The sequence below is a fragment of the Oryctolagus cuniculus genome, chromosome 3 (genome assembly GCF_964237555.1).
Source record: "Oryctolagus cuniculus chromosome 3, mOryCun1.1, whole genome shotgun sequence".
NCBI lineage: Eukaryota > Metazoa > Chordata > Mammalia > Lagomorpha > Leporidae > Oryctolagus > Oryctolagus cuniculus.
The window spans coordinates 59,263,461-59,289,791 of NC_091434.1; the positions used below are offsets into that span (position 1 = coordinate 59,263,461).

Here is a 26,331-nt window from a genome sequence, read left to right on the forward strand (position 1 = left end):
AAAATTAGACAAAATGGATTAATTTCAGAAGCTTCTTAGCCTGATGTAAACACTCCACCAAATGAATGGGAAAAAACATTTGTAAACTATGCAATTGATTAATAGCCAGAATTTATAAAAAGCTCAAATTCAACAACAAAACGAATAATGCAGTTAGCAAACAGGCAAAGGACTTTTACAGGCATCTTTCAAAAGGGAAAATCCAAATCAAAAACCACAATGAGGTTTCATTTCACCCCAGTTGGAAATAGCTATCATCCAAAAATCAAAACAGAATACATGCTGCTGTGAGGATGCAGGGGAAGAAGTACCCTATTACCCTATATTATTCCTGTTGACAGAAATGTAAACTAGTATAGCCATTCTAGAAGACAGTATGAAGATTCCTCAGAAATCTGAGAACTGATCTCCAGATGAGGCAGCCATCCCACTCCTGGGACTTTTCCCAAATGAAATGAAATCAGCATACGAAAATGAAGTTCAGTTCACAATAGCTAAGATATGAATCAACCCAGAAGTCCATCTGATGACTGAATACAAATTCCATAGTATATTTACACAATAGAATACTACTCAGCCATAAGATGAAATCCTGTGTTTTGCAACTGGAAACACACTTCACTAAGCACAATAGTCAGTCCCAAAAAGACACAGCATTTGTTTTGCCTGATTTGTGGTAACATACAGAGTACAAAAAATATATATGAGCAAAATTGACATTTTGAGATCTTATGATGGTGTACAGCCCTTGCATATATTCTTGAGGAACACTGGTTTTTCTACTTACTACCTGAATTATTTTATAATCATAAGAGTATGTCATTGTAAACACTGAAAAAAAAAAACAGACGGTAGAGTGGGAAATATGCTCTTAAATCTGTATATATTACTCTTGTTCACCTCACAAAAATAAAAGATTCAAAAAGTTATGTCAATAGATGCAGAGAATACACTTGATAAAGTTCAAACTCCTTTATTAGAAAAAGCCCTCAGCAAATTAGGTATAGAAGCAAATGCCTTGGGATTGGCACCGGGTTCTAGTCCTGGTTGCTCTTCCAGTCCAGCTCTCTGCTGTGGCCTGAGAAGGCAATGGAGGATGGCCCAAGTGCTTGGGCCCCTGCACCCACATGGGAGATTGGGAAGGAGCTCCTGGCAGCCATTTGGGAGGGTGAACCAATGGAAGGTAGACCTTTCTCTCTGCTGTCTCTCTCTCACTGCTAACCGTCAAATTAAAAAAAAAATCTGTAAAAAGCAAATGCCTCCAAACTACACAGGCTCGGAGTGGTCATTGTGGTGCAGTGGAGTAAGCTACCATCTGTGACAATAGCACCCCACATGAGTGCACCAGGTTACAGTCCTGGCTGCTCCACTTCCAATCTAGCTCCCTGCTAATGTACCTATGAAAGCAGGGGAAGATGGCCCAAGCACTTAGGTGCCTGCCACCTCCATGGGAGACCAGGATGGAATTCCAGGCTCGTGGGGTTGGCCTGGCCCAGTCCTAGTCATTGTTGTCATTTGGGGAGTGACTCAGTGAGTGGAAGATCTCACTGTCTCTCTGATTTTCAGATAGTTTTTTAAAAATTTTATTTGAAAGGTAGAGTTACAGAGTGGCAGAGAGAGCAAGGTGTTCTACCTGCTGGTTCATTCCCCAAATGGCCATAAGGGCCAGAGCTGGGGTGATCTGAAGCCAGGAGTTTCCTTGGGGTCTCCCACGCAGGTACAGGGCTCAAGGAATTGGCCTATCCTCCACTGTTTTCCCAGGCCATCGGCAGAGAGCTGGATGGGAAGTGCAGCAGCCAGGACTTGACCTAGCTCCCACCCCTCTGATAAATCTATGAAAACCAATAGCCAATATCATACTGAAAAATTGAAAGGACTGTCCATGAAATCTGAAAACAAGAATGTTCACATTCGCCACTCTTAATATAGTATTGAAAGTAACAGCAAGAGCAATTAGGGAGGAGAAAGAAAGAAAAGGCATCTAAGTTGCAAGGGAGAAAGTCAAAATGCCTGAAGATGTAATACATGGAAAAACCTAAACACTGTACCAAATGGCTGTTAAAACTGATAAACCAATTCAGTTAAGTCACAGGATATAAAATCTTCAGACATAAAATAGTAACATTTTTATACACGAGTAATTATCTTGCTAAAAAGGAAATCAAGAAAAAAACCCATTCACAATGGCTACAAAAATCATAATTAGGAATAAATTTAAAGAACTTAAAGATTTCTACAATGAAGCTTTTAAAACACTGTTGAAAGGAATCCGCAAGTATACAAAAAATGGGAAGATAAAAATGGGAAATAAAAGTACCATGTGATCCAGTGATCCCACTGCCGGGTATACACCCAAAAGACATGAAATCCTTTTATCAAGGAGACACCTGATTGGCCATGTTGATAACAGCACTGTTCACAACAGCCAAATACAGAACCAACCATGGTATCATCAGATTAATGGATAAAGAAAATATAGTACATATATACAATGAAATAGTATTCAACCATTAAAAAGAATGAAATTTTCTCATCTTGTCATTTTCAGCAAAATGGATGGAATTGGAAGTTATTTTGAGTGAAAAATGAGGTACAGAAAGACAAATACTTCATGTGCTTTCTCATATGTGGGGGCAAAAAAGCAAATCTCATTCTATGGGTGGGTGTTCAGGCACCGCAGGTTACACTGCCACCTGTGATGCTGGCATCCCAGACTGGAGTGTACTGGTTCAGGACCCTACTGCTTTGCTTCAGATGTAGCTTCCTGCTAATACATCTGGGTAAGCGGTGTAAGATGATCCAAGTACTTGGGTCCTTGTCACCCATATAGGAGACCCGGATGGAGTTTCTGACTCCAGTCTGGCCTAACCCTGGCTGCTGAGGCCATTTTGGGAGTAACCAGCAGATGGAGGATCTCTGCCTTTCTAATAAATGTTTAAACAAAGAGACAGAACCACATTCTGAACTCAGAAGCTGAGAGAGTGGGAGTGACAGGAAGCGCTTGTATTAAAAATCATAGGGGAAGATGGATGTGGATCATCAGTTGTGACAGATGTACTAACATCAGATGTTCCTAATAGGGAAACTGGTTTTTCTTTGATTGTGACAAATGTATTATACTAATATAAGATGGTAATAAGGAAATCTGCCTTGTGATAAAAGAAAAGTCTTTGTGCTGTGAAATTTTGTTCTTTAAATTTAAAACCATTTCATCTGCGACATCACAGATAAAACTACTTTTATCCTCAAATATACATGTTCCTCTAGATGTGTGTGTGTGTTTTAAAGATTCATTTGAAAGGCAGAGTTAGAGAAGAAGAGACAGAGGTTTTCCATCTGTTGGTTGGATGGCCACAATGGCCAGGGCTGGGCCAGGAGGTCAGGAGCTCTATCCAGGTCTCCCATGTAGGAGCAGAGGCCCAGAAACTGTGGGCTATCTTCCGATGCTTTCCCAAGTGCATTAGCAGGAAATTGGATTGGGAGCAGTGGGGACTTGAATAGGTGCCCATATGGGATACCAGCATTGTAGAAGGCAGCTTAAACTGCTACATCACAACACCAGCCCCTAGATGTGTTTATTTTTTAATGCATCCTTTTAAATTTAATTATTTTAAAAGTATGTTTCATTTTTTGATTGTTGGTTAGGCTTAATGTTATGAAAGACTTCAGTTAGCTTTGTTTTTAAACTATGAGGGTACTTTAAAAATTTGTGGAGAAATGGCAAAGTATCAGTTTATTGTGCTGAAAAGAATTTAAAATCTCTGCATATTTCTATCTTCCATGAATGTCTTTGAAGTACTCTTGTATTACATTTTTAAGAATATTTTGAGGGGCTGGCACTGTGGCTCAGCGGGTTAACACCCTGGCCTGAAGCGTCAGCATCCCACATGGGCGCCAGTTCTAGTCCCGGCTGCTCCACTTCCGATCCAGCTCTCTGCTATGGCCTGGTAAAGCAGTGAGAAAATGACCCCAGTCCTTGGGCCCCTGGACCTGCGTGGGAGACCCGGAAGAAGCTCCTGGCTTCAGACCGGCGCAGCTCCAGCCGTTGCAGCCAACTGGGGAGTGAACCATTGGATGGAAGACCTCTTTTTCTCTCTGCCTCTCCTCTCTCTGTGTAACTCTGACTTTCAAATAAATGAATAAATCTTTAAAAAATATTTTGAGTATGCTTTCTAAAATATGCATCTTATATTCCATAGTCTTAGTCTTAAATATCTTAATTACTAAAGGTGTGTCCTTTGTAAATGCAGACAAATGATATGTAGAAATGGTTTAACTGCAACATTTCATTCATAACTTATTCATTTGTCAAATGCTACCATACCATCCCAGCTCTGTAAGAGGCTTGCATGAATAGATTGTGTATGAACGTATACAAAGAGTCATCACTGTATTTGAGACTTACCATTTCTAAAATGGACGGCCGGCCTTCCAGCTGAATGTGAACACTGGCTTCTTTTCCACTTTCCATTTTCCCAAAATTACATAACACATTTAAACAGTGTGGGTCAGCTTTTATGCAATACTTGAAGATAATATAAAAATGCTACATTAGAATTTTCAGCATTTAAATAATATGGTACATAGAATCCCTAGTGGCATTTAGAAAATTGTCTTTGCATAAGCATGGATTTAAACAGTGGCATTTAAAAACACTATCTTGCTTTAAACAAAACACAAATGTTTATTTTGAAAGCTATAATCGAAACAAAGCAGCCAAACTGGAGCATGTGTTCTCATCATTCTTACTAACTTAACCTTCTGGGATAGATTGAAAAGAAAAGATTCCTAATTAGTGCCTCGCTAAGTTCCATGTTCCATGTTTGTAGTAAAAGTTGGATCATTTGAAGGTGATGATTGCTTCCCTCATTTGACATCTTAGCAAATTTATAAAAGGAATGAAAATTAACTTCATGCTGGCCAGGTGAGCACCATGGCATTCTGATGGGTCTGAAACATTGTCTGGCTGACAGTTAATGACCATTTGGTAGATAAATAATGAAACTGTATGGATACTTCAAAAGTTTGCATTCCTGTGTCTGTTTTCTCATAATATGCATTTTCCATTTTCCATGAACTTTTTGGAGACCTTCCTATTTAAGCCTAGGTCTAAATCACAACTCCAAGCATACATGTCCCTTACACTCAAGAAAATTGCAACTTGTACTTTCTCCTACCCTTCAGCTGACAACTTCAATCCGTTGACTTCAGGTCTTAAGTGTGTCTTAAGTTCTGTTGAACAACAGAAACTTACCAACAGCCTCTTATCAGTCTTTGACAAGAACGTGAATATGCCTTTCAAGGTCTCCATGGCACCCTTTGGCTGCTCTAATGCACATTCTCTTTGATAAGTTTCAAAGAAGCATTCTCCAGTGGTCATCTATGACAGTAAGTAAGAAAAATCTTTCATCATGGGAAGGAACGCACACAGCATGCTTTTTATGAGTCTTAATTTCTTATGTTTCCTAAAATATATCAAGGACCTCTGACATTGTGAAAATACCTTTGGACAGGTTATTGGAAAGAGATTACACTTCTGTGGCAAAAAGAGAAAATCCAGCAAAATTGTAGGGGGGTTGAATATATGTCCTAGGCTCAAAATAGTCTTAGCCTTGAGGAAATATAAAAAAAATGATGTTTGAACATTGACATGAAGTTAATATAGGTTATAGTCTACAAATCTGGAGTTCATGTAAGATATTAAAACTCTTACTCAAACCCACTCAGCACATTCATTTCTTGGTTGCTTGTCTTGAAACTGAGAAACAAAAATAGGTCTGATGTAATGAACACAAAAATATCAGTTGTTAAAAAGTGATCTGAGTGTTACTTCCTTTTAAAGAGTGTTAATTGTGATCTTTCAACAATGGCTTCAAGATTTATGGAGAATTCTACCCAAACTACTCTCACAGGTGTATGTCACATTTTAATGTATCTTAAAAACAATAAAGATGGCAGAGCATAGTTCTGTTATTGTGTCAAGTATAGAAGTTCCACTGTATTTCTACAAAGCATATTCAATAAATGCATCATGACTTCACAGCTTTGAATGTGGCTAAAATAAGAGAAATCTGTGAGATTACTTAAAGTATAGGTTTGCATTTGTTTCAGTATTTAAGGCACACCCAATAAAGGTCTGAGAGAAGAAACTCATTTTTACCTGGACATCCAAAATGTTGAACAGTTTATTGGTTTGGGGCATAAAAGAATTTGGTACCATTATTTCCATGCTTACATTTGGAGCCATGCTATTGCCAGTGTTAATAACCTGGAAAGGAAAGGTTTAAAAAATCATTTTCAATGTTTTTCATAATTGTGAGTATAAAAATCATTGAGCTTGTAGGTCACCTCTTATATTCCCTGCAACATTTGTGATCTTGGAGTTTTATAGTTGGCAGCTGCACAGTGAGCGCAAAATACCCATGGTCATAATTTTTAAAGTTTACTAGTAATTTCAAATTCTAGTCAGTTTTGTAGCCCTCTTTAGGCATTTTTAGGCTGACAGTTTCTTCTAGAAACTGTCTCGAGATTGAGACATCAACAGCAATACACATTATGGATTCTTAAAATAGCATTTGGTCTTCATAACTATCTTGTGAAGTGGGCCAACATTACACCCTGTACCAGCACAGAAAAATTCTAAGAAGTGTCAGTGATATTCCCCAAATGAAAGATAAAAAGTAACAAATTTGGGGCCTGTACTGTGGCATAGTCAGACTAAGCCTCCGCCTGTAGCACCAGCATCCTATATGGGCATTGGTTCAAGTCCCAGCTGATCCTCTTCCTAACCAGCTCTCTGCTATGGCCTGGGAAAGCAGTGGAAGATGGCCCAAGCCCTTGGGCCCCTGCATCTATGTGGGAGACCCAGAAGAAGCTCCTGGCTTTAGATGGGCCTAACACTGGCCATTGCAGCCATTTGGGGAATGAACCAGCAGATGGAAAGCCTCCCTCTCTCTAACTCTGCCTCTCAAATAAAATCTTTTTTTTTTTTTTTTAATTTTACAGGCAGAGTTAGTGAGAGAGAGACTGGGAGAAAGGTCTTCCTTCTGTTGGTTCACCCCTCAAATGGCTGCCATGGCCGGCGCACCGTGCCGATCCGAAGCCAGGAGACAGGTGCTTCCTCCTGGTCTCCCATGCAGGTGCAGGGCCCAAGCACTTGGGCCATCCTCCACTGCCTTCCTGGAACACAGCAGAGAGCTGGATTGGAAGAGGGGCAACTGGACTAGAACCCAGCACCCATATAGGATGCCGGCGCTGCAGGAGGAGGATTAACCAAGTGAGCCACGGCGCCAGCCCCTAAATAAAATCTTTTTAAAAAGGTGACAAATTCAGGGATTCGAGCTCTATATCCTGTGTTTTAGGATCACTCCATGCTAACCAGATGATCAGTAACAAGTGACTGAAATTTATTTTTAAAAAACAGAATGTTACTGAGTTCTAGGAAACTATAACTGTTTTTTTTGTTTTGTTTTGTTTTGTTTTGTTTTGTTTTTGACAGGCAGAGTGGACAGTGAGAGAGAGAGACAGAGAGAAAGGTCTTCCTTTGCTGTTGGTTCACCCTCCAATGGCCGCCGCGGCCAGCGCACCATGCTGATCCAAAGGCAAGAGCCAGGTACTTATCCTGGTCTCCCATGAGGTGCAGGGCCCAAGCGCTTGGGCCATCCTCCACTGCACTCCCTGGCCACAGCAGAGAGCTGGCCTGGAAGAGGGGCAACCGGGACCGAATCCGGCGCCCTGACCGGGACTAGAACCCAGTGTGCTGGCGCCGCAGGCGGAAGATTAGCCTGTTGAGCCGCGGCATCGGCTGGGAAACTAAAACTGGTTTTAATAATGCAGGTTTTGGCCGGTGCCGCGGCTCACTAGGCTATTCCTCCACCTAGCAGTGCAGGCACACCAGGTTCTAGTCCCGGTCGGGGCACCGGATTCTGTCCCTGTTGCCCCTCTTCCAGGCCAGCTTTCTGCTGTGGCCAGGGAGTGCAGTGGAGGATGGCCCAAGTGCTTGGGCCCTGCACCCCATGGGAGACCAGGATAAGTACCTGGCTCTCGCCTTTGGATCAGCATGGTGCGCTGGCCGCGGCGGCCATTGGAGGGTGAACCAAAGGCAAAGGAAGACCTTTCTCTCTGTCTCTCTCTCTCACTGTCCACTCTGCCTGTCAAAATAAATAGTTAAATAATGCAGGTTGAGCACCTCCGATTTGAAAGTGTCTTGTTTCTACAAATTTTAGATTTGGGCATAATTTATATTTTTGGATTCCAAAAATCCAAAATCTTCCAAAATATGAAACATTTCTTTTTCGGTCCCATGAATTTTGGATAAGGGATTATTAGCCTGTATTTTTTTTTAAAAAGATGCATAGGGGATATTTCATTGGTGTTGATAAACTTGGATATTGCAGATACCCCAAAAATGAGATTAGGCAGCATTTATACTGAACAAGTTCTTAAACATAAGACCAAAAAGTCAGAAAAGACATATGCCACAAAACCTGAATGAAAAAGGATGATGTGCAGACTTGCAATAATCATTTGGATGCGTCTGTCACTGATAAACAGAGTGCCCTAGATTTGGGACAGGTCATAGAAGCACAAAGCATTTGCACAAAGAAATGTCAGCAATAGGTACCCAGCAGTGCCCAGCACTAGTGACAATATCTTCCTGATACCAGTCAATAATTAGTCCAGACTACAATTATGTACCATCCATATTCACCTAATAACATTTAAGCCTCCAAGAGTACATATATGTACTTGGCCAGACTTTACCAAGCCTATACACTACCAATTTCTCCAGTCCCAGTCACCCAATCATCAATTCATTAGGAAACAACTGCTAATTCTTAATCATAAATTAATCAGCTTTCTAGAGTCCAGCTTGTTTTCTATTTTAGTTTACCAAAGCACAAGCCACCATCACATTCTCTTTTTTTATTTTTTGCCAGGCAGAGTTAGACAGTGTGAGAGAGAGAGAGAGAGAGAGAGACAGAATTATAGACAGTGAGAGAGAGACAGAGGGAAAGGTCTTCCTTCCGTTGGTTCACTCCCCTAATAGCTGCTACGTCCGGTGCTGTGCCGATCCGAAGCCAGGAGCCAGGTGCTTCCTCCTGGTCCCCCATGCAGGTGCAGGGACCCAAGCACTTGGGCCAACCTCCACTGCCCTTCTGGGCCACAGCAGAGAGCTGGACTGGAAGAGGAGCAACTGGGACAGAACCAGCGCCCCAACTGGGACTAGAATCCGGGGTGCTGGCGCCGCAGGTGGAGGATTAGCCAAGTGAGCCACGGCACCAGCCACCACCATCACATTCTGAGATGAGAACTCTTTGGGACTCCAAAGTAGAGTGCTAATTTGCTTCAACACTAGTGTGTACTAGTGTAAGAACAAGCTGATGATACACAGTATCAATAGAATTTCAAGGTCATTCTTTTCCATAAAGGAGAACAGTGCCCAGGAACTTGCAATTTGATAGTTACCAATTTAGTTTAATGTTCATTTTCAAAAGTATTGCCTAAAATATAATACCTAATGGAAGAACCACATGTATCATGATTTAGGCTCAAAAGCTACTTTCGAGAAATTCTCTGTATTTACACATCAATGAAAACCTCAATTTGAGAGCAAATTTTTAAAAGGTTTTTTTCATCAATGTTCATAATTCTAGATAATTATAGCATTTTTTTTGTTTTCAAGTACACCACTCAATAAACAAATCACAAAGCACTTGTCACAGGTCATAAATCTGTGGCTTAATAAGTCACCCAGTTGACTTTCTATAAAAATAAGAGCTTTCTTTAATTGGTAATATTAAGGCTTCTATGAGAAGAAACTTCACTGATTTAAAGATTCCTTCCCTTGGTCTATCCTGTTTTCTGTGTACGTCTCTAGCAGATTCAGCTCAACCCCAATTTTGCCTGTTTTTGGCATTATCTCTGTTCCTTCTGGCTCTTTCCCACTTGTCCTGTTAGGAGATGTAGGTTTCGCCCAGCACCGCGGCTCAGTAGGCTAATCCTCCGCCTTGCGGCGCCGGCACACCAGGTTCTAGTCCCGGTCGGGGCGCCGGATTCTGTCCCGATTGCCCCTCTTCCAGGCCAGCTCTCTCCTTTGGCCAGGGAGTACAGTGGAGGATGGCCCAAGTGCTTGGGCCCTGCACCCCATGGGAGACCAAGGAAAAGCACCTGGCTCCTGGCTCCTGCCATCGGATCAGCGCGGTGCGCCGGCCGCAGCGCGCTGGCCGCGGCGGCCATTGGAGGGTGAACCAACAGCAAAGGAAGACCTTTCTCTCTGTCTCTCTCTCTCACTGTCCACTCTGCCTGTCAAAAAAAAAAAAAAAAAAAAAAAAAAAAAAAATGTAGGTTTCAGTACCAGGGACAAGGCAAATGGGAGCAAAAGCCGCAGAGCCTGAGGGGAAAGAGTTTGCATGATAGGGCAGCAGCCCTTTCCAGAAGCAGTGGGCAGGAAGACTGAGAAAGACTGTAAGTGTAAGATGTCCGGAGAACTATGCTCCACACGAGTTACACCCTTTCTGGTTGTTACAAACATCAACACAATCAACTTTTCTTACATGGAATGTGAGATTCATTTTCTCTGTCATGCATGTTTCATGGTCATTTTCCTCACTTGATCCATACACAAAGGAAGTTGGGTTGACAAACCTGTCAGAAAAAACACAAATGTAGTTGACTGTCTAATCTGATGAGCTGTTGTCAAAAGAGTTACTCTCTATATTTGGATTATAGTGTATTTTCAGCATTATTATGGAATACTTTGTAACTTGAACATTTCATTGAAAAATAATGCAGTTGGGTGGCCACATCCCCTGACCTGGGCCACAACATCTAGTCTTACTGACAATGTTTTCATGCTTTCCCCAATCTTCCCTGTTCACTTCCCTGACCATTCCATCACTTTGAGCCCTTAAATGATTCAAGCAAGACGGCAATGATGGGATCAATTCTTAGTTTTCCTTTTCTTTAAGTCTCATGTCTTTTTTTTTTTTTTTTTTTTTTTTGACAGGCAGAGTGGACAGTGAGAGAGACAGACAGAGAGAAAGGTCTTCCTTTGCTGTTGGTTCACCCTCCAATGGCCGCCGCGGCCGGCGCGCTGCGGCCAGCGCACCACGCTGATCCGATGGCAGGAGCCAGGAGCCAGGTGCTTTTCCTGGTCTCCCATGGGGTGCAGGGCCCAAGCACCTGGGCCATCCTCCACTGCACTCCCTGGCCACAGCAGAGAGCTGGCCTGGAAGAGGGGCAACCAGGACAGTATCCGGCGCCCCAACCGGGACTAGAACCCGGTGTGCCGGCGCCGCTAGGTGGAGGATTAGCCTAGTGAGCCACGCCGCCGGCCAAGTCTCATGTCTTAAGATATAATCTAACACACTTTTAAAGTTACTTCTTTCCATTCCTCAATTCCTGTTGGTTCTTTGTAAAAAATTTTAAGTCTAGAAAGCAACTGAAATAGGTATGACACATTTTTACTTTGAATATAAGGTTGATTAGCCATAGGAGGGTACCTCAAAAAGTTTGTGGAAAAATGGAATTAAGATAAATTTGGCAGTAGCACAGTGGGTTAGGCTGTCTCCTCATCCTGAATGAGGTCCAGTTTGAGTCCCAGCTGCTGCACTTCCAAACTAGCTCCCTGATAATGCACCTGGGAAAGCAGTGGAAGATGGCCCAAGTGCTTGGGCACCTGACACATGGATGAGGTTCCAGGCTCCTAGTTTCAGCTTGGCCTAGCCCCAGCTGTTGCAGCCATGTGGGGAGTGAACCAGTGAGTAGCATATCATTCTGTGTCTCCTTCTCTCTCTGTAACTCTGCCTTCCAAATAAATAATTTATAAAAGATTGTATTCATTTATTTGAGAGGTAGAGTTACAGAGAGAGGGAGCGACAGAGAGAAAGGTCTACCATCTTCTGGTTCACTCCCCAAATGGCCACAATGACCAGAGCTGGGCCGATCCAAAGCCAGGAGCCAGGAGCTGCTTTTGGGTCTCCCACACGGGTGCTGGGGTCCAAGCACTTGGACCATCTTCTACTTCCCTCTCAGGCCATAGGAGAGAGCTGGATCAGAAGATAAGCAGCCAGGACTAGAACCAGTACCCTTATGGGATGTTAGCACCACAGGTGGACTCTTAGCCCACTATGCCACAGTGCTGGTCGCAATACATAAATCTTTGAAAAATATATACATTTTGGTACAAAAAGATCTGGGGGTCTGGCAGGACACCAGTTTGAATCCTGGCTGCTCCATTCCAATCCAGCTCCCTGTTAATGCACCTGGGAAAGCAGCAGAGTACGGCCCAAATGCTTGGGCCTATGCACCCACATTGGAGTCTTGGAAGCGGTTCTTGGCTCCTGGCTTCAGAGAGGCCCAGCCTTGGCCCTTGTGGCTATTTGGGGAGTGAACCAGTGGATGGCAGATCTCTCTGTTTCTGTCTCTTCTTCTCTGTCTGTAACTCTTTCAACTAAATAAAATCTTACCAAAAAAAAAAAAAGATTTAGACATCTATGCATAGTTTTTCATAATATACAATTCTATGACCTTTTGGTGGTCCCTTCATATACATGGATTTCAAAATTTTTGCACTAGAATAAACTTACTTTTTAATTCCATACTTTTCCATGAACATTCTGAGGCATCCTCATATATACAGTAAACAAAGAACTTTAATCTTTTTCCCGGGGAAAAATATTGGAAAACATTAAATTTTCCAAGTTCCCTCCTATTTGTCAGCTAATATCTGGTAATATCAACTGAGAAACCCATTAAATGGGAATTAAATTAGAAATGTTCAAGAGGTGCAATTTAGGCAGTTCAGTAGTTAGAGAACACTGCTTGCCCAAAGTAAGGAGTTGTGAACAATGGAAAAAGAGGAGGGCACTCATCATCAGAAAACCAAGGGAGGCAGAACAAACACTGAGAGCCAGAACACGTGCAATCAGCTTTATATTTTTTCCTACTGACTTGAGGTCCTACTCTTGTCATGGCATCTTTTTTTCCTGTTGATCTCACTTGTTAGTCAATCCCATGACTTTCAGATGCTGGTACTTTTCATTTATTTAGTTGTATGCCATTTTTATAGTGGCTAAAATGATTAGGAAATGGTTTATATTTAGAAAAATAAGAAAATCTCATCTACTTTGTTCTGAATCTTCTCTGGTGCTTTAAAAAATGTAGTTTAACACAAAGACTAATAGCCAGCATAATTTCCACTGAAATAATTAGAGGTTTTCTTATTCTTCCCTTTCATTTCCGTATATAGCTTCTCCCTGATTCATAGAAGGATCCACTCAATCACTAAAACCCTCAGGAAGCAATGTATGTTGGCACCAGAGCTGTGGTCAAGGGACTCTGTCATCTCATAGATTTAGAGTGGACCAATGACATCCTGCTGCCATCTCTCTTATGTCTCAGTCCATTTGCTACTTAGGTAGATGCGCATTAAGGAGAGAGGTGATTTGGCCCAGCTTCCCTGTCTTTGAACTTCACTTTGGCTTTAGAAAAACTGCATACTGCTGAACCTGGGGAGCCCTGAATTGCACCATCTACAACTGAAAGGCTGAACAGAGGGCCTGCTAGGAGCTTACAGAGGCTCCTCCAGTTAGAAATTTGATGTAGGACCAGCGACAATTAGAGAGTGGCTTACAGTAATAAACACCTAAGCAAAGGACTGCCAGATTGAGGCAACTGCTCAGAGAGAGAAATAGTATCCTTTTTCTTTAACTTCAAGCATGATTGTGTCATTAATGTAAACAGTAATGGAACTGACAGTCAACTCTAAACTTTACTGAACGCTTCTCTTATCTACTTACCCATGAGCAGTTAGCATAACCTCATACCTTAGAGGTATTGCTAAAGTCACTTTGTTATGCTTCAAAGTGTCCATTTCCCCTTCGTTTTCGCTACAGAAACAAAGAGAAAATACTCTGTTAGAATCCAGGCATAAAAATAATCTTAGGAGAGAAATAACTACAGACTATGAATATGAAATATTTTTAGAGGTTAGTTTATATAGCACTTTCTAGAGTACAGGGATAAGAGTGGAAGCGACAGCAATCCCCCATTCTTTAACCTTATCATGTGCTAGATAGAGGGGTTTGGGTTTCTCTTGGTACCAATTTTGAAAATAAATGACAAAAAAGAAGGCTTCTCCTATAGACGATCAAAGGAACACACATCCAAGGAACACACATCCGTTGTTTTCCTTAAACCCTCTCTCCCCCCAGCTCCCTCCCCAGCTCTCTCCCCCCAGCTCCTCTAGCTCAGGCTGCTTCTCCACAGTGAAACATACCATGTGGCGTGCACTGTGATGTTGACATCCTCCTCCGCTCTGCTGAGTGAACTCACATCCAGGAGGAAGCTGATATCTATCTGTACAACAGAGAAGGAAAGCTGCCTTATTTTTTTCTTTTTTACTCAGCTTGAATACAGTTTCATAATGTAAATGGTAGCTTTTCTTAGTAGTTTATGTTCTATGGAATGTAGACTTGAAACTACTCTAGAGGTGGAGTAGCTTTCCCTTGGCAGGAAAGATACAGGGTAGCTATGGCGCTTGTGGCATTCATAGCGACAAGCAGCATTTGGAGACAAAGCTGATACCGGGTGGAAAGACAGGCAGAATCAGACTGTCAACATTAAGAAATGCTTTCGCAACTCGAATGAGGACTCTTGCCAAAAAACACCTTTTTGAATAGCAGAGGTAACATGCCTGGCAGACAGGACCTCCTGGGGTTGGGCAGGGGGAGTGTTGAGGAAGGATGAGGAGGGGGGCCGAATTCTGATTGACACATTCACATGCCCATCTCAGTATAAACATGCACTCCGCTCCCCTTTTTTAAACAGTGAACATTGCCAGGAATATAAACACAAAGCTCAAAGGTTTCAAGCCCAGTTGGTTTGGCTTCCATTGTATCACCTAGCCACGTACTCTAAGTTAGAAAAAAATTAGAGATTTGCATGCAGCATGAAAACAGTGGAAAACAGAAGAAAACAGTCAGTCAGTAAACCAAAGCCACAGATGCTAATCACTTACCCTTGAGAGATGATCTACATAGATATAACCAACACTGCAGTCAAGTTTTACTGGGCCAGAGCTTTCTGTTACTTCACAGTTTATTTGTTTCTCTTCCTAAAAGGGAAAACAACAGCCACAACAAATAATTCTGTTAGGAAGTGAAGTAGTAGTTTATAACATTCATTTAAGGATGATTTTTTTTAAACAGAAAATCATCCCAGAAGAAGTTACTTTCCTAGAAAACCCTTTCCTGTTTATTTTTAGGATAAACAGATATATTAATAAATAATAAAAATATGTGCAGATATATGCATATCCTAACATTCCTGTAAATTCTTCACAAAAATTTCCTATACTTTTAGCTTTCATTCATCTTGATTTATTTCCTATTTTATCCCAAGCCTAATTTCTTGAACAAATCATGAGACAAGGAAAGTGGAAAGTCTTACTTCCTTGATCTTCATCTGTCTTGTATGTGAGTCTATATTCGAGGCATTTAATCACAATAGGGATATTTAAAAAAAAAATATACTACTGAGGGGCTACCATATAGGTGCTGGTTCTACTGCCAGCTGCTCCACTTCTGATCCAGCTCTCTGCTATGGCCTGGGAAAGCAGTAGAGGATGGCCCAAGTACTTGGGCCCCTGCACCTACATTGGAGACCTGGAGAAAGCCCCTGGCTCCTGATTGGCTCAGCGCAGGCTGTTGTGGCCATTTGGGGAGAGAAACAACAGATGAAAAACCTCTCTTTCTGATTCTGCTCCTCTGAAACTCTGCTTTTCAAATAAATAAATCTTTAAAAAATAAATATATACCACCTGCCACCTCATATTCCTCCTTTTACTTTTGCAAATAGGCTCATTATACACCAGAGAAAGGAGGTAGCAGATATCTTTGGGAAGATAAAGGCCAATCAACACACCCTTAGTGTGAAGATATGGGACCCGGACAAGAGATGACCAAACTTGCTAACAGACAGAGAGATGCCCAAGAAGAATTAACTGAGGCTTTCTCTTTTAGATACAACCTTATGACTACCTCACTGATGGACTTAAGATCTCATAACTGAGGCCCAGAGATAATAAAAGCTCAGTTTGCATACCTTAAATAAAAGGTTTCTATGTAAAATAAATAAACAGAACAAAAATAAAGTAACCCATACATCCTTATATCCACAGATAGCTTGATATGTTAAATTCTTCATAGCAGCCTAGCCTAGGGAAGATTAGGGAAAACTTCCTTCCAGTGTTTCTGCAGAGGGATGCTCAATAAAGATTTTCTTCTTAGGCCAAAAAAAAAAAAAAAAAAAAAAAAAGGAAAAAATAAAAAGCTCTGTATTTGCACCAAATCTTTGTAAGGGAAGAAACTTGTCTAAATCCTGGCTTTACTTCAAGACTTTGGAACCTGTGGAAGAGAACTGTTTCCACTGTGTTGGAGGTCGTTTGGGAAGAAGGGAGTGAGTGTGAACTTCCAATGAAGAGCAGTGACTTAGGCAGCCTGGCATGGTGGAACACTAGTGCTGTGCAAAGACCTCAGCCAGGAAGAGCATCGCCACAGCACCAGACAAGCCCAAGGCCATGACCGCCCTCCTCGCGGTCCTCTCCTCTTGGCACTGGGAGCTGCTTGTGCACTCAGCCCTCCGGGGAACTGGCCATTCTGGGCAGAGCATGGAGCCTGAATGTTTAGCCTAACTAATTTATATTTTATAATACCTCAAATCAGTGAAGTGAACTGTATCATTTACTTTCTAAAAATGAAGTGAAATACTCAGTGGTGGCATACTATTTTAGTTACAACACTCACCAGGTCTAAAATCTTAATGAAGTACAGCCCCATGGGCAGTCTGATGTGCAGAGTTGTTCCGTAAGCATCATCTCCAGCATTGAACAATGACACATTCAACATTAACATCTTCATGCCTCCAACAGCAAGGTAGGTTTTATTTTCATGTGGCCTAAAGTTAGGAAGTAATATTTAGCTCTTGATTAGGAAATAAAAATCCCATCTTCATATATGTACATACACACACACACAGATATATATACATTTCTGTTGAACATAAAATATTAACTTAGAAAAGCTACCATGGGAATAACCCCAAACAAGCAGATATTAATTCATATTAAAAAGAGCTCTTCAGTTTATCATGTTTGAGGTAAATTCGGTCAGCTATTACCTAAGAAAAGTTTGGCTTTTTTATTAGTTTAAATCATGTCAGCCTTACTGTTTTCCTTCATTTCTGATTAGCTTCTGCAATTTTAACATCTTCCTCATTATTTTACAATGTGCTCAAAAGGAAAAGCACTTTTTAAAAATTTTCTTTTAGACTGGCACTGTGGTGAGGCTGGTTAATCACATATAGTTACTAGTTTGAGTCCCAGCTGCTACTCTTCCAACCCTACTCCTGCTAATGTGCCTGGGAAAGCAGCAGAGGATGGCCCAAGTGCTTGGGCCCCTGCACCCATGAGGGAGACCCAGATGAAGCTCCTGGCTTTGGCCTGACCCACCCTTGGCCATTCCTGCCATTTGGTGAGTGAACCAGAAGATGAAATCTATCTAACTCTGTCTTTCAAATAAATAAAATTTTTTAAAAATATATTTCAGTCCTTGAATGGGCATTGAATTAGTTGCTGCCCAAACCAAAGGGTAAAGATTAGGAAACTGGAAGAAAAGGTGAATGAAGAAGGAATGGAAATCACAGATAAGAACTACCATTTCCAGTGAGGGAGTGACACTTAGAGCAGGCTGACTGGCCACCTATCCCAATAACTATGCCAAACTGAAAATGGAATTGCAGTAGAGGAGCATCTGGCCTAACAGTTAAGACTTCTGTTAGGACCCATGCATTCCATATCAGAGTCCCAGCTCTGTTTCCAATTCTAGTTTCCTGGCAATGCAGAACTAGGATGGCACCAAGTGATGGCTCAAGTAATTGGTTCTTGCCACCCATGTAGGAAACCTAGCTCGAGTTCCTGGCTTTGGACTGGACCAGCCCTAGCTATTGTACACATTTGGATATCGAACCTGCAGATGGGAGCTTTCTGTCTCTTAATAAAATAAAATCAAACCACCAGAATTGCAGAAATGCTTCACTCTCCTGGAAATTGTAAAAAGAATGCTGCAAAACTAGTTGTAAGTATCAGTTCAAATCCTGGCAATTAGGCTGGTTCACTGGGTAGGGGGTGTCACTTGGCATTTTAAAGCCTTGGCCACCCCATCTGTAGTAACAACTATTCAGTGAAGATTTGGGTCTTGCACGTTCCATGAAATCCTCAGAGCATATAAATTTAAGAAACTTGAGGCTTAAGGAACTTATTCAAGGGCTACTATTAGAATGTTCTAATACCATAATTCCAAATTTCTGCACAGCCCATTCTCTATTCCTAACGAGACGGTTACAATAGCTAAATGCCATGGACTCTCAGTTACAGTATGTTAGGATTTTACAAACTTTCACCTAAAGACAATAAGTCCTGAAATTTGAAAATTTAGAAAAATTACTCAACTAGAGAAAGATGTGACCCAGAGCAAAATATCAAGTGAGGATATTCATAAGCATATGAAAAATAAAAGCTCTCCTGACACTTTGGAATTTTGAAAGCTTCTTTAATAATATTAAGTTTCTGAAAGCTTTGTGTTTGAATAAACACTTCATGGAAATACTAAACATAGAATGGGCACTTAATAGCTATTTATAGATTGATTAAAGAAAAATGGTAAGTAGGACAGAGTTTGGCAACATGTCTCAACTTTTCTGCTTTTAAGCATTACTTGAATATGCTAAATGGCTGACTATAACTGAAAATTCCTATACAATAAATCAGGTGCTGTGTCCATTGCTCCCTAATACAAAAATACTTAACACACATTTCACTCTCTCGTACAGATGATACAATAAAGGACAGATTTGTAAGTAAACAGGTATTATAAATACCAAGGAGAGAGTTATGAGCTAAGCTATGGAAGAACAGGGAAAGGAACCACTCTTGCCTGAGGCTAGTGAAGACATATTACTCTTAGCTTTTCTATTATTAGGACTATTTGGATTGGTGGTTCCAAGGAAGATTTTTTTTTTCATTAAAGTAAATCTCATGTTTTATGATTGAACCTGAGTTAATTTGGATTACACACAATTGGTTTTTTTGCCTGAAGTCTTTCTCCTTTCCTCTAATCCAGTCTTCACGCTGCCAGAGGGTCCTTTTCAAGAATGCAAACTAGATGTCCCATGTCTGTTTAGTTCCTTTGAGTGTTTCAAAATAAGAGCCTCAACTGCTAGCCTGACATCAGAGCCTGACATCAACAGCGGGTCCTCCATGCACTTTCGACTGTGCAACGCACTGCTTTGCTCTTCCCATACATTCCTACAAACAGGTGTCCAAACACACCAAGATATTTTATGTCCTACTTTCATCTATTTCTTTGCCTTTAGCACCTTTTCTCCATGCACCTGCCTGACTTGTACTGGGTCCTCAAGTCTACGTTTAAGCATCAGTAATTCATAGACTTCTACTCATTACTGACCTCCTTTATGCTTCCCTGTTTTTCCCAACTAGCGAAGCTGGTAGCTTCTCCTTCCCCAAAGCACACCAGCAGTCTCTGGAATACAGTATTTTTACGTAGTTTCTCTAAGCACTACTCTAAATTCTCTTGCAGGAAAGACACTGGATCATTATATAATAATGGTTTTCTCAGATCCTAGCAACAGTTAGTGTTCAAAACAAATGTGGGTATATGTGTATATGGATCAAACATAAAAGGACTTGGGTTACACTCAAGAAAAAAAAAACCTAAGAAATCACTGGTTGAGTTATTGCTTATTTAAATTTCATGAAATCATAAATATACATTCTGTTAAACTAGAACTTTATAGCTATGTTTATCTGTTCCAAGATGACATTCAGATTCCAAATGTTACATTAACACCAGAAAGTAATATCCAGGACTACCACATTCAAGGGATCTGTACCCTAACCCACACATCATTATAGAACTATGGAAAAATCAATACTGGAAGGGGAATGTGGTTTCTGAAAAACAAATTATTAGTTCTTATGAACCTCACAATGTGCAAACAAAAGGAAAATTTTTAACACTCTCTCCCACTTTCATAATTTTAACAAAGCTGAAAGAAACTGTATACTTCACCTAATACTTAGGATTTTTTCTGCTCAATCTGATTTGTTTTCATTTTGAATACATTAAGAATTCTTAAGTATAACATGTATATAGAAATGCACATATCCTAATTATACAGCTCATTGATTTGACCAAACTGAATACATGCATAATTCAAGTACCTAGATTAAGAAAAAAGTTTTATCAGTACTATATAAAACACCTGTGGCACCTCATTCCTTCGAGTTACTGCCTCAACCTATTAACCTGATTTTTTATTGTATAAGTTGGCTTTACCAAGTTTTATACTCTAGAATATTTAATCCCTGAGTATCTCTTCTTTGGTGGGTGGCTTCTTTTATTCAGAAATTTTTGTGAGATTAATCCATATTGATACATGTAGTTGGAAAGTTTTCTTTTCAATGGTGCATATATTCCATTTTATAAATAGGTCAAATTTTATTTATCTATTCAGTTATCAACAGGAATTTTAGAAATTTGCAGTTTATAATTTTTATAGACTTTTGTTGAATATGTATATATATTTATATCAATTATCTGTATCTATCCATCTTTATGTTTTCTAGGAGCAGATTTTTATGGTTTGCTTAAACCAGGATTAATTCCTTAAAACCTCTTATTTTATAGTTTAAGTTTTTCTAATAAACTATAATTAAATAACAAAATATACTATTAGGAATTACTTTTAAATAAGAAAATGTAAGTTTATTGCAGAATTTTCATGTAAGAAGCAAGAATATTACATAGCAGTGGTTCATAAAACACTGCTTACAGCCCTGTGTCATATCTCTGATTTGTAAATAGAGTTTTACTGGAACACAGCCTTGCTCTACTTTGTTCTGCAAAAGTAGAGATAAGTTTTGAACAGACATCGTTGTTTTACAAAAGCTAAAATTTATCATCAGTCTCTTTACAGAAAAAGTGTGCTGGTTCCTGCTACAGACCAATCTGATTAGTGAGTATAGTTTGAAAATAAACATACAACATAGTCTTACTAGACTTAATTAATATCTTGTCTATATTATTCTGGTTCTAATAGAGACTCCAGTATTGCAATGGCTTAAGATGAAGTCATTTATCCTCACATGCCATACAGCATTTGAGAAAGTAACATCCTAGACCATATAACCCTTTAGTGCTTCTGGTTGTAACATCTCTAGTTTCTGATCCTTGGGTTTTAAAAGTTAGATGATTGCCAGAACAATATGTAATAACTAGCAAAGCAGTAATCCCAAACACTGTTGATCATTTCAAGGTAGAGTTCAACTGGTTGTATGCTATCCCGACATTTTAGAGAATGGCTATGGTTTACTCATTCCTGTGTAGTAAACTTTTAGATTAAGTCAGTACATGTTTGCTTGGTGGCATGTTAAAAGGAAAAGAGAAAATATGTGGGAACATGGCTGTTCTACATTCCCCCTGCTGTTCTGTAATCGTGTTATAACTCATGGCACCTAGGAGTTTCTAAAAGTAAACTTCAGATGCACATTAAAGTTTAATTAAGACTTGTAGAAGAGTTGTTTAGAAATAGACATTTATAAAATATTCTGGCTTGTAACCAAGGCATTAGTCACTGAACACCTTTGGGAAAGAAGTTGGCACTTAGACAAGCAACAGAAGGTGAAAGCAGTGCATAAACAGCTAGGTTCCAAGACAACAGCAAATTAAAGAGGAATGCAATTTTCAGAACAAGACTGGGTTTATTTTCCATTTTTAAGGCACTCTGCCACATTACCATAATTACAAATCAACTCTTTTTAAAAAATATATAACTTACTGTATCTTGATTCATTAACAAGATGCAGTCAAAGGGATACCCACCAGCTTTTCATGTGAGACATAATAAAGGAGCAGGTGCACATCTGGAAGTGCGACAAGACTGAACCACAGCTTTCTCCAGGATTCATAGTTCATTCTTCATTAAAACATGCATAATGCAGACTTGAAATTTACAAAGCAGTCTACAATCCATGTAACTTAAACAAATCAAAGGACAGTGTACATACAGAATCATAACTTAATAAGAAAAGGAAGAAAAATAGAAAAAAGGTGCATTACAGCACCAGGCTGTATGTGTTTCCTAAGTCAATGATACCATTTTATTTTGAAATAAATGCTCTCCAAGTCTTAGTATAATAAATGCACTTTGCCTCACTAAAATCTATTAGGGCTTAATAGCTAACTTGTTTTTAATCAAGATGCTAGGACAAAATATAATATATACTGATACCATACTTTACTATATCAAGTATGAGATTCATTTATTTGATGAAAGAGTAGCCTGCAGCAAGTGGCCTATGGGCCCACATACAATTTATCCTCTTTTTCTTTACCACTGGCTTCAGAAAAAATGATAAATTGAAAATTCTTGTCTATTGGAATAGATCAATATCTGACATTCATGATTTTAGTGAATAGAGCCAGACTCACTGAAGTCAAGGTGAGAATCACAGATGAGGTTGGATTCAAAGTCTGAACTAGTAATTAGTATGAGTTAGTATTAAATCATGTAACTCAACTTCCCAATACACTGTATGGTCAGTGGGGCCATATAGTCCTACTGTCTCCATTTTTAAAATGGGCAACCTTAAGGGGCTGGTGCTATGGCATAGCAGGTAGAGCTGCTGCCTGCAGTGCTGGCATCCCATATGGGCACTGGTCCTAGTCCTGGTTGTTCCACTTCTGATCCAGCTCTCTGCTATGGCCTAGGAAAGCAATCGAAGATGGCCCAAGTCCTTGGGCTCCTGCACCCGCGCGAGAGATCTGGAAGAAACTCCAGCTGTTACAGCCATTTGAGGAGTGAACCAGCAGATGGACGATCTCTCTCTCTCTCTCCCTCTCTCTGTCTTTCCCTCCCTCCCTCCTCCTCTGCCTCTCTGTAATTCTGCCTTTTAATTAAATAAATAATTTTTTTTTTTAAAAAAGGGCAACCTTAGTAGACTAGTTCTTCTGGGAATAACAGTACAATGGCACATGCTTCTCACTGCTCACTGACTGTCCAACAATGATTTGATTTCTTAGCTTCTAACAGAACCCTAGATTGTTCAGCTAGTAAACAAGATTCTTTTGATATTGTGGAAAACAAGTCTGTAGTCCAGCAGTGGGGAATGAATCCTGGTGATCTAACATGAGCATGATGAATCTATTCTCCTTCAACAATAATAGATTCAAGGCTGAGAACGTGACACAGATCTGGTTACTCAGAACACATTTCATGTGGCACTTCCTTTCCTGGAAAGGCAGCCTCAAATATTTTTTCTCTTGCCCTTTTATTTTTCTTGCTTGGAACTTTAGTGCTATTGCAACTCTATTGTGACCATGAGGAAAAAAACAAAACAAAAACAGAAAAAAACTGGAATGGTAGCCAACAATGTGCAGTCTTTGGTACCTGTTCACCAAACCTGTAACCATCTCCTCCACTCCAGGCTGTTTACTATGCTAAATAATTAAATTCCTTTTGTTTGTTTCTTGCAATCAAAAGGATTCTTGAGGGCTCTTGTTGTAGCACAGCAGGCTGAGCTGCCACTTACAATACCAGCATCCCACATCAGATGCCAGTTCAAGTCTCAGTTACTCTGTTTTCCAATTCAACTCCCTGTTACTATGCCTGGGAAGGCTGACAATGATAGCCCAAGTCCCTGCCACCCATGTGGGGGACTGACAAGGAGTTCCTGGCTGCTGGCTTTAGCCTGGCCCATCCCCAGCACTTGTGGCCATCAGGGGAATGAAATCAGCGAATGGAAGACCTGGAAGATTCATTCTCTCTCTTCCCTTCCCCCTCACCCTCTCCTTTCATTTTCGAAGAAATAAATCTTTTTAAAAAATGACTCCTAACTGACATGAAAACAATCGTTCAGGGAAAGGCTGGATCATATACCCTGAAAGCATGATAGAATACAAAAGAGATGTTGTGTCGTATTTTATCAGTATTCTATATGAAAGATTTTAAACTGCCTATGTGATGGATAATGTCTACTCATATTTGTAATCTCAATGAAGCTATATTTGTTCACCTTTATCTTATACTGGAAGTCTATTTGAATGTGGCTTACTGTCCTGAGAATTTAGAGGTTCAGTAGGAAGCCTTGACTTAATGAAAAGATGATACAGAGTACATAAGCACTGTTTAGTGTACTGTTAGCAGTTTATTATCATGGTCTTTAGAAACTCATGTTCTCTACTGAGTAAATAAATTTACCTAAAACAGGTTTATAGGTCTGGTGTGCATAAATACCATTAGCGCTAGTGGAATTAAGACTGGGACAATGCCTAGAACATATGGTCACCATTTGCTTACCTTTACTGCGAATGCAGCCAGGACATCTAACTGGGAGAGGTTTATTTTTGTCTGATAGAATATAATTCACTACAATTGCCAAATACATCGACAGAATCACCTACTGTGGATCTAAAAAGTTAACTGGAAGAGTCTTAATTCCAAAGTTCCTCAAGTAAGTTGGCGTTTACCTAACAGGAATAGTCTGCAAATTTCCTAATTAGTGCAAAAGGTCTGGTGCCTACTACTTCACACTGACATTCATGCTACTACAAGCCACACAAGACTGACAACTACTCACCCAGTCACAGCAAGTAATATTCTCAGGACACACAGCACATGTGCAGAAAATGTTTGGAATTTTCAATTTTCATTTTGTGGCCAAATTAAAAAACTGTTGTCATGATCTGTGAATATTCTAACCATACCATGCAGTAGCCCCTCTGTATCCACAAGGAATACATTACAAGAGTCAAAGGGGGTTCTGGAAACTACAGACAGTACCAAAACACACACACACACACACACACACACACACACACACACTATGTTTTTCCTACACAGACATACTTACAATAAACTTAATTTGTGAATTAGGCATAGCAAAAGATTACCAGCAATAACCAATAATAAAATAGAGCAATTATAGCAAAATTTCTTATCCTATCACTACTCCTAAACTTTGGGGCCATTAAGGAAGATAAAGGTGACTGGATCACAGGCCTTGGAGATATGATGACAGTTGATCTGATAATGAGATGTCCAACAAGTGACTAAGACGTAGTGTCTACAGGGTGTACACACTGCACAAAGGGATGCTTCCTGTCCTGGGAATGAAGCAAGATGAACTAAGACTGCATCATACACTTCCGGATGAAAACTTTTGAATTCCTTACTTATGGAACTTCCCATTAACTGAAACCATGGCAAGTGACACCATGATTAAGGGCGGACTACTGTATCAAAACTAGTAACAACTTTTATCAAAACTTCTTGTGTGCCAGGTGTTACACTATGAATTTGGCCTGCCTTATTGTTCTTTAAAACAAGCTTACAGAGTAGGTACTACTTTTTCAACTATTTTACAATGAAGAAAGAGATTAAAGAGATGATCAAGACCACTCAGGCAGTAAAATGTATATAGAGTATACAGTAAAATGTGTATAAGTATGTAAAAGTAAATTTACATAATGTAAGTATGTAACAAATGTAAGTATGTAAATTACATTTACTGTAAATGTCTTACTTACACAGTAAGACGTGTATATACATGTCTCAAAATGGGTCAGTCTGACTTAAAATCTGAAGCTCTCTGACCACCACTACATTGGTGCTCAGGTTTTAATGTCCTAACAACTTGGAACCCTTTTAAAAGTGAGTATTTCTAATCTGGTCCCCACGGGTTCTGATTTGGATGCCCAGGGGCCTGAGAACAGTCATTTCTGTCAGACATTCCAGGTGAGTTTCATTAAGGTGATTCAAATTTCACACCTTGTGAAACACTACCTTACACCTTCCTGGCTGCCACTTAAAATTCGAATAGACTCCACATTTTGACTAAAAGAACTATTATGACTTCAAATTAAATTGCAAAGTAGGTAAGTTTTTAATGTGAGGAAATAGGTAATGGGGAAAGCAGAATTACTTAAGTAAAATGTCCATATCTTACTTTTCTAACATACAGCTTCTTCAACTTTCAGGAAAGAAGCTTTCTTAGCAATGTTTTCACACAAATCCCAACATTTTCTCACAGGCCAGAGAGTTTGCAATGCAAGGTGCCAAAGGTGACAGCAGCAGTGTATGATTTAAGAAAATGAAAACACTACTGATGTGGAACTTAGAAAAGCTTTCCCACAAACAACTCTTACAAAAAGTCCATGGTCGGGGCTGGCGCTGTGGCTTAGTAGGTTAAGA

At 40.0% G+C, this 26,331-nt stretch overlaps 1 protein-coding gene and 1 long non-coding RNA gene across 2 annotated transcripts in view; one reads left to right on the forward strand and one right to left on the reverse strand.

Annotated features, from left to right (window-relative positions):
• ITGA4 (integrin subunit alpha 4) overlaps positions 1 to 26,331 on the reverse strand; it is a 113,300-nt gene that overhangs the window by 3,889 nt on the left and 83,080 nt on the right. The window contains exons 18-25 of the mRNA XM_002712227.5: positions 16,809 to 16,959; positions 15,023 to 15,118; positions 14,282 to 14,361; positions 13,803 to 13,892; positions 10,557 to 10,647; positions 6,161 to 6,268; positions 5,255 to 5,380; positions 4,406 to 4,525 (exon numbers count right to left, since the gene is read on the reverse strand). Coding sequence (XP_002712273.2) covers positions 4,406 to 4,525; positions 5,255 to 5,380; positions 6,161 to 6,268; positions 10,557 to 10,647; positions 13,803 to 13,892; positions 14,282 to 14,361; positions 15,023 to 15,118; positions 16,809 to 16,959 — 862 coding nt within the window. The remainder of the gene's footprint in view (positions 1 to 4,405; positions 4,526 to 5,254; positions 5,381 to 6,160; positions 6,269 to 10,556; positions 10,648 to 13,802; positions 13,893 to 14,281; positions 14,362 to 15,022; positions 15,119 to 16,808; positions 16,960 to 26,331) is intronic.
• On the forward strand, positions 9,776 to 11,492 carry LOC138848966 (uncharacterized). Its single transcript, XR_011387213.1, has 2 exons — positions 9,776 to 9,969; positions 10,348 to 11,492. It is a non-coding gene; the product is annotated as an uncharacterized lncRNA (long non-coding RNA).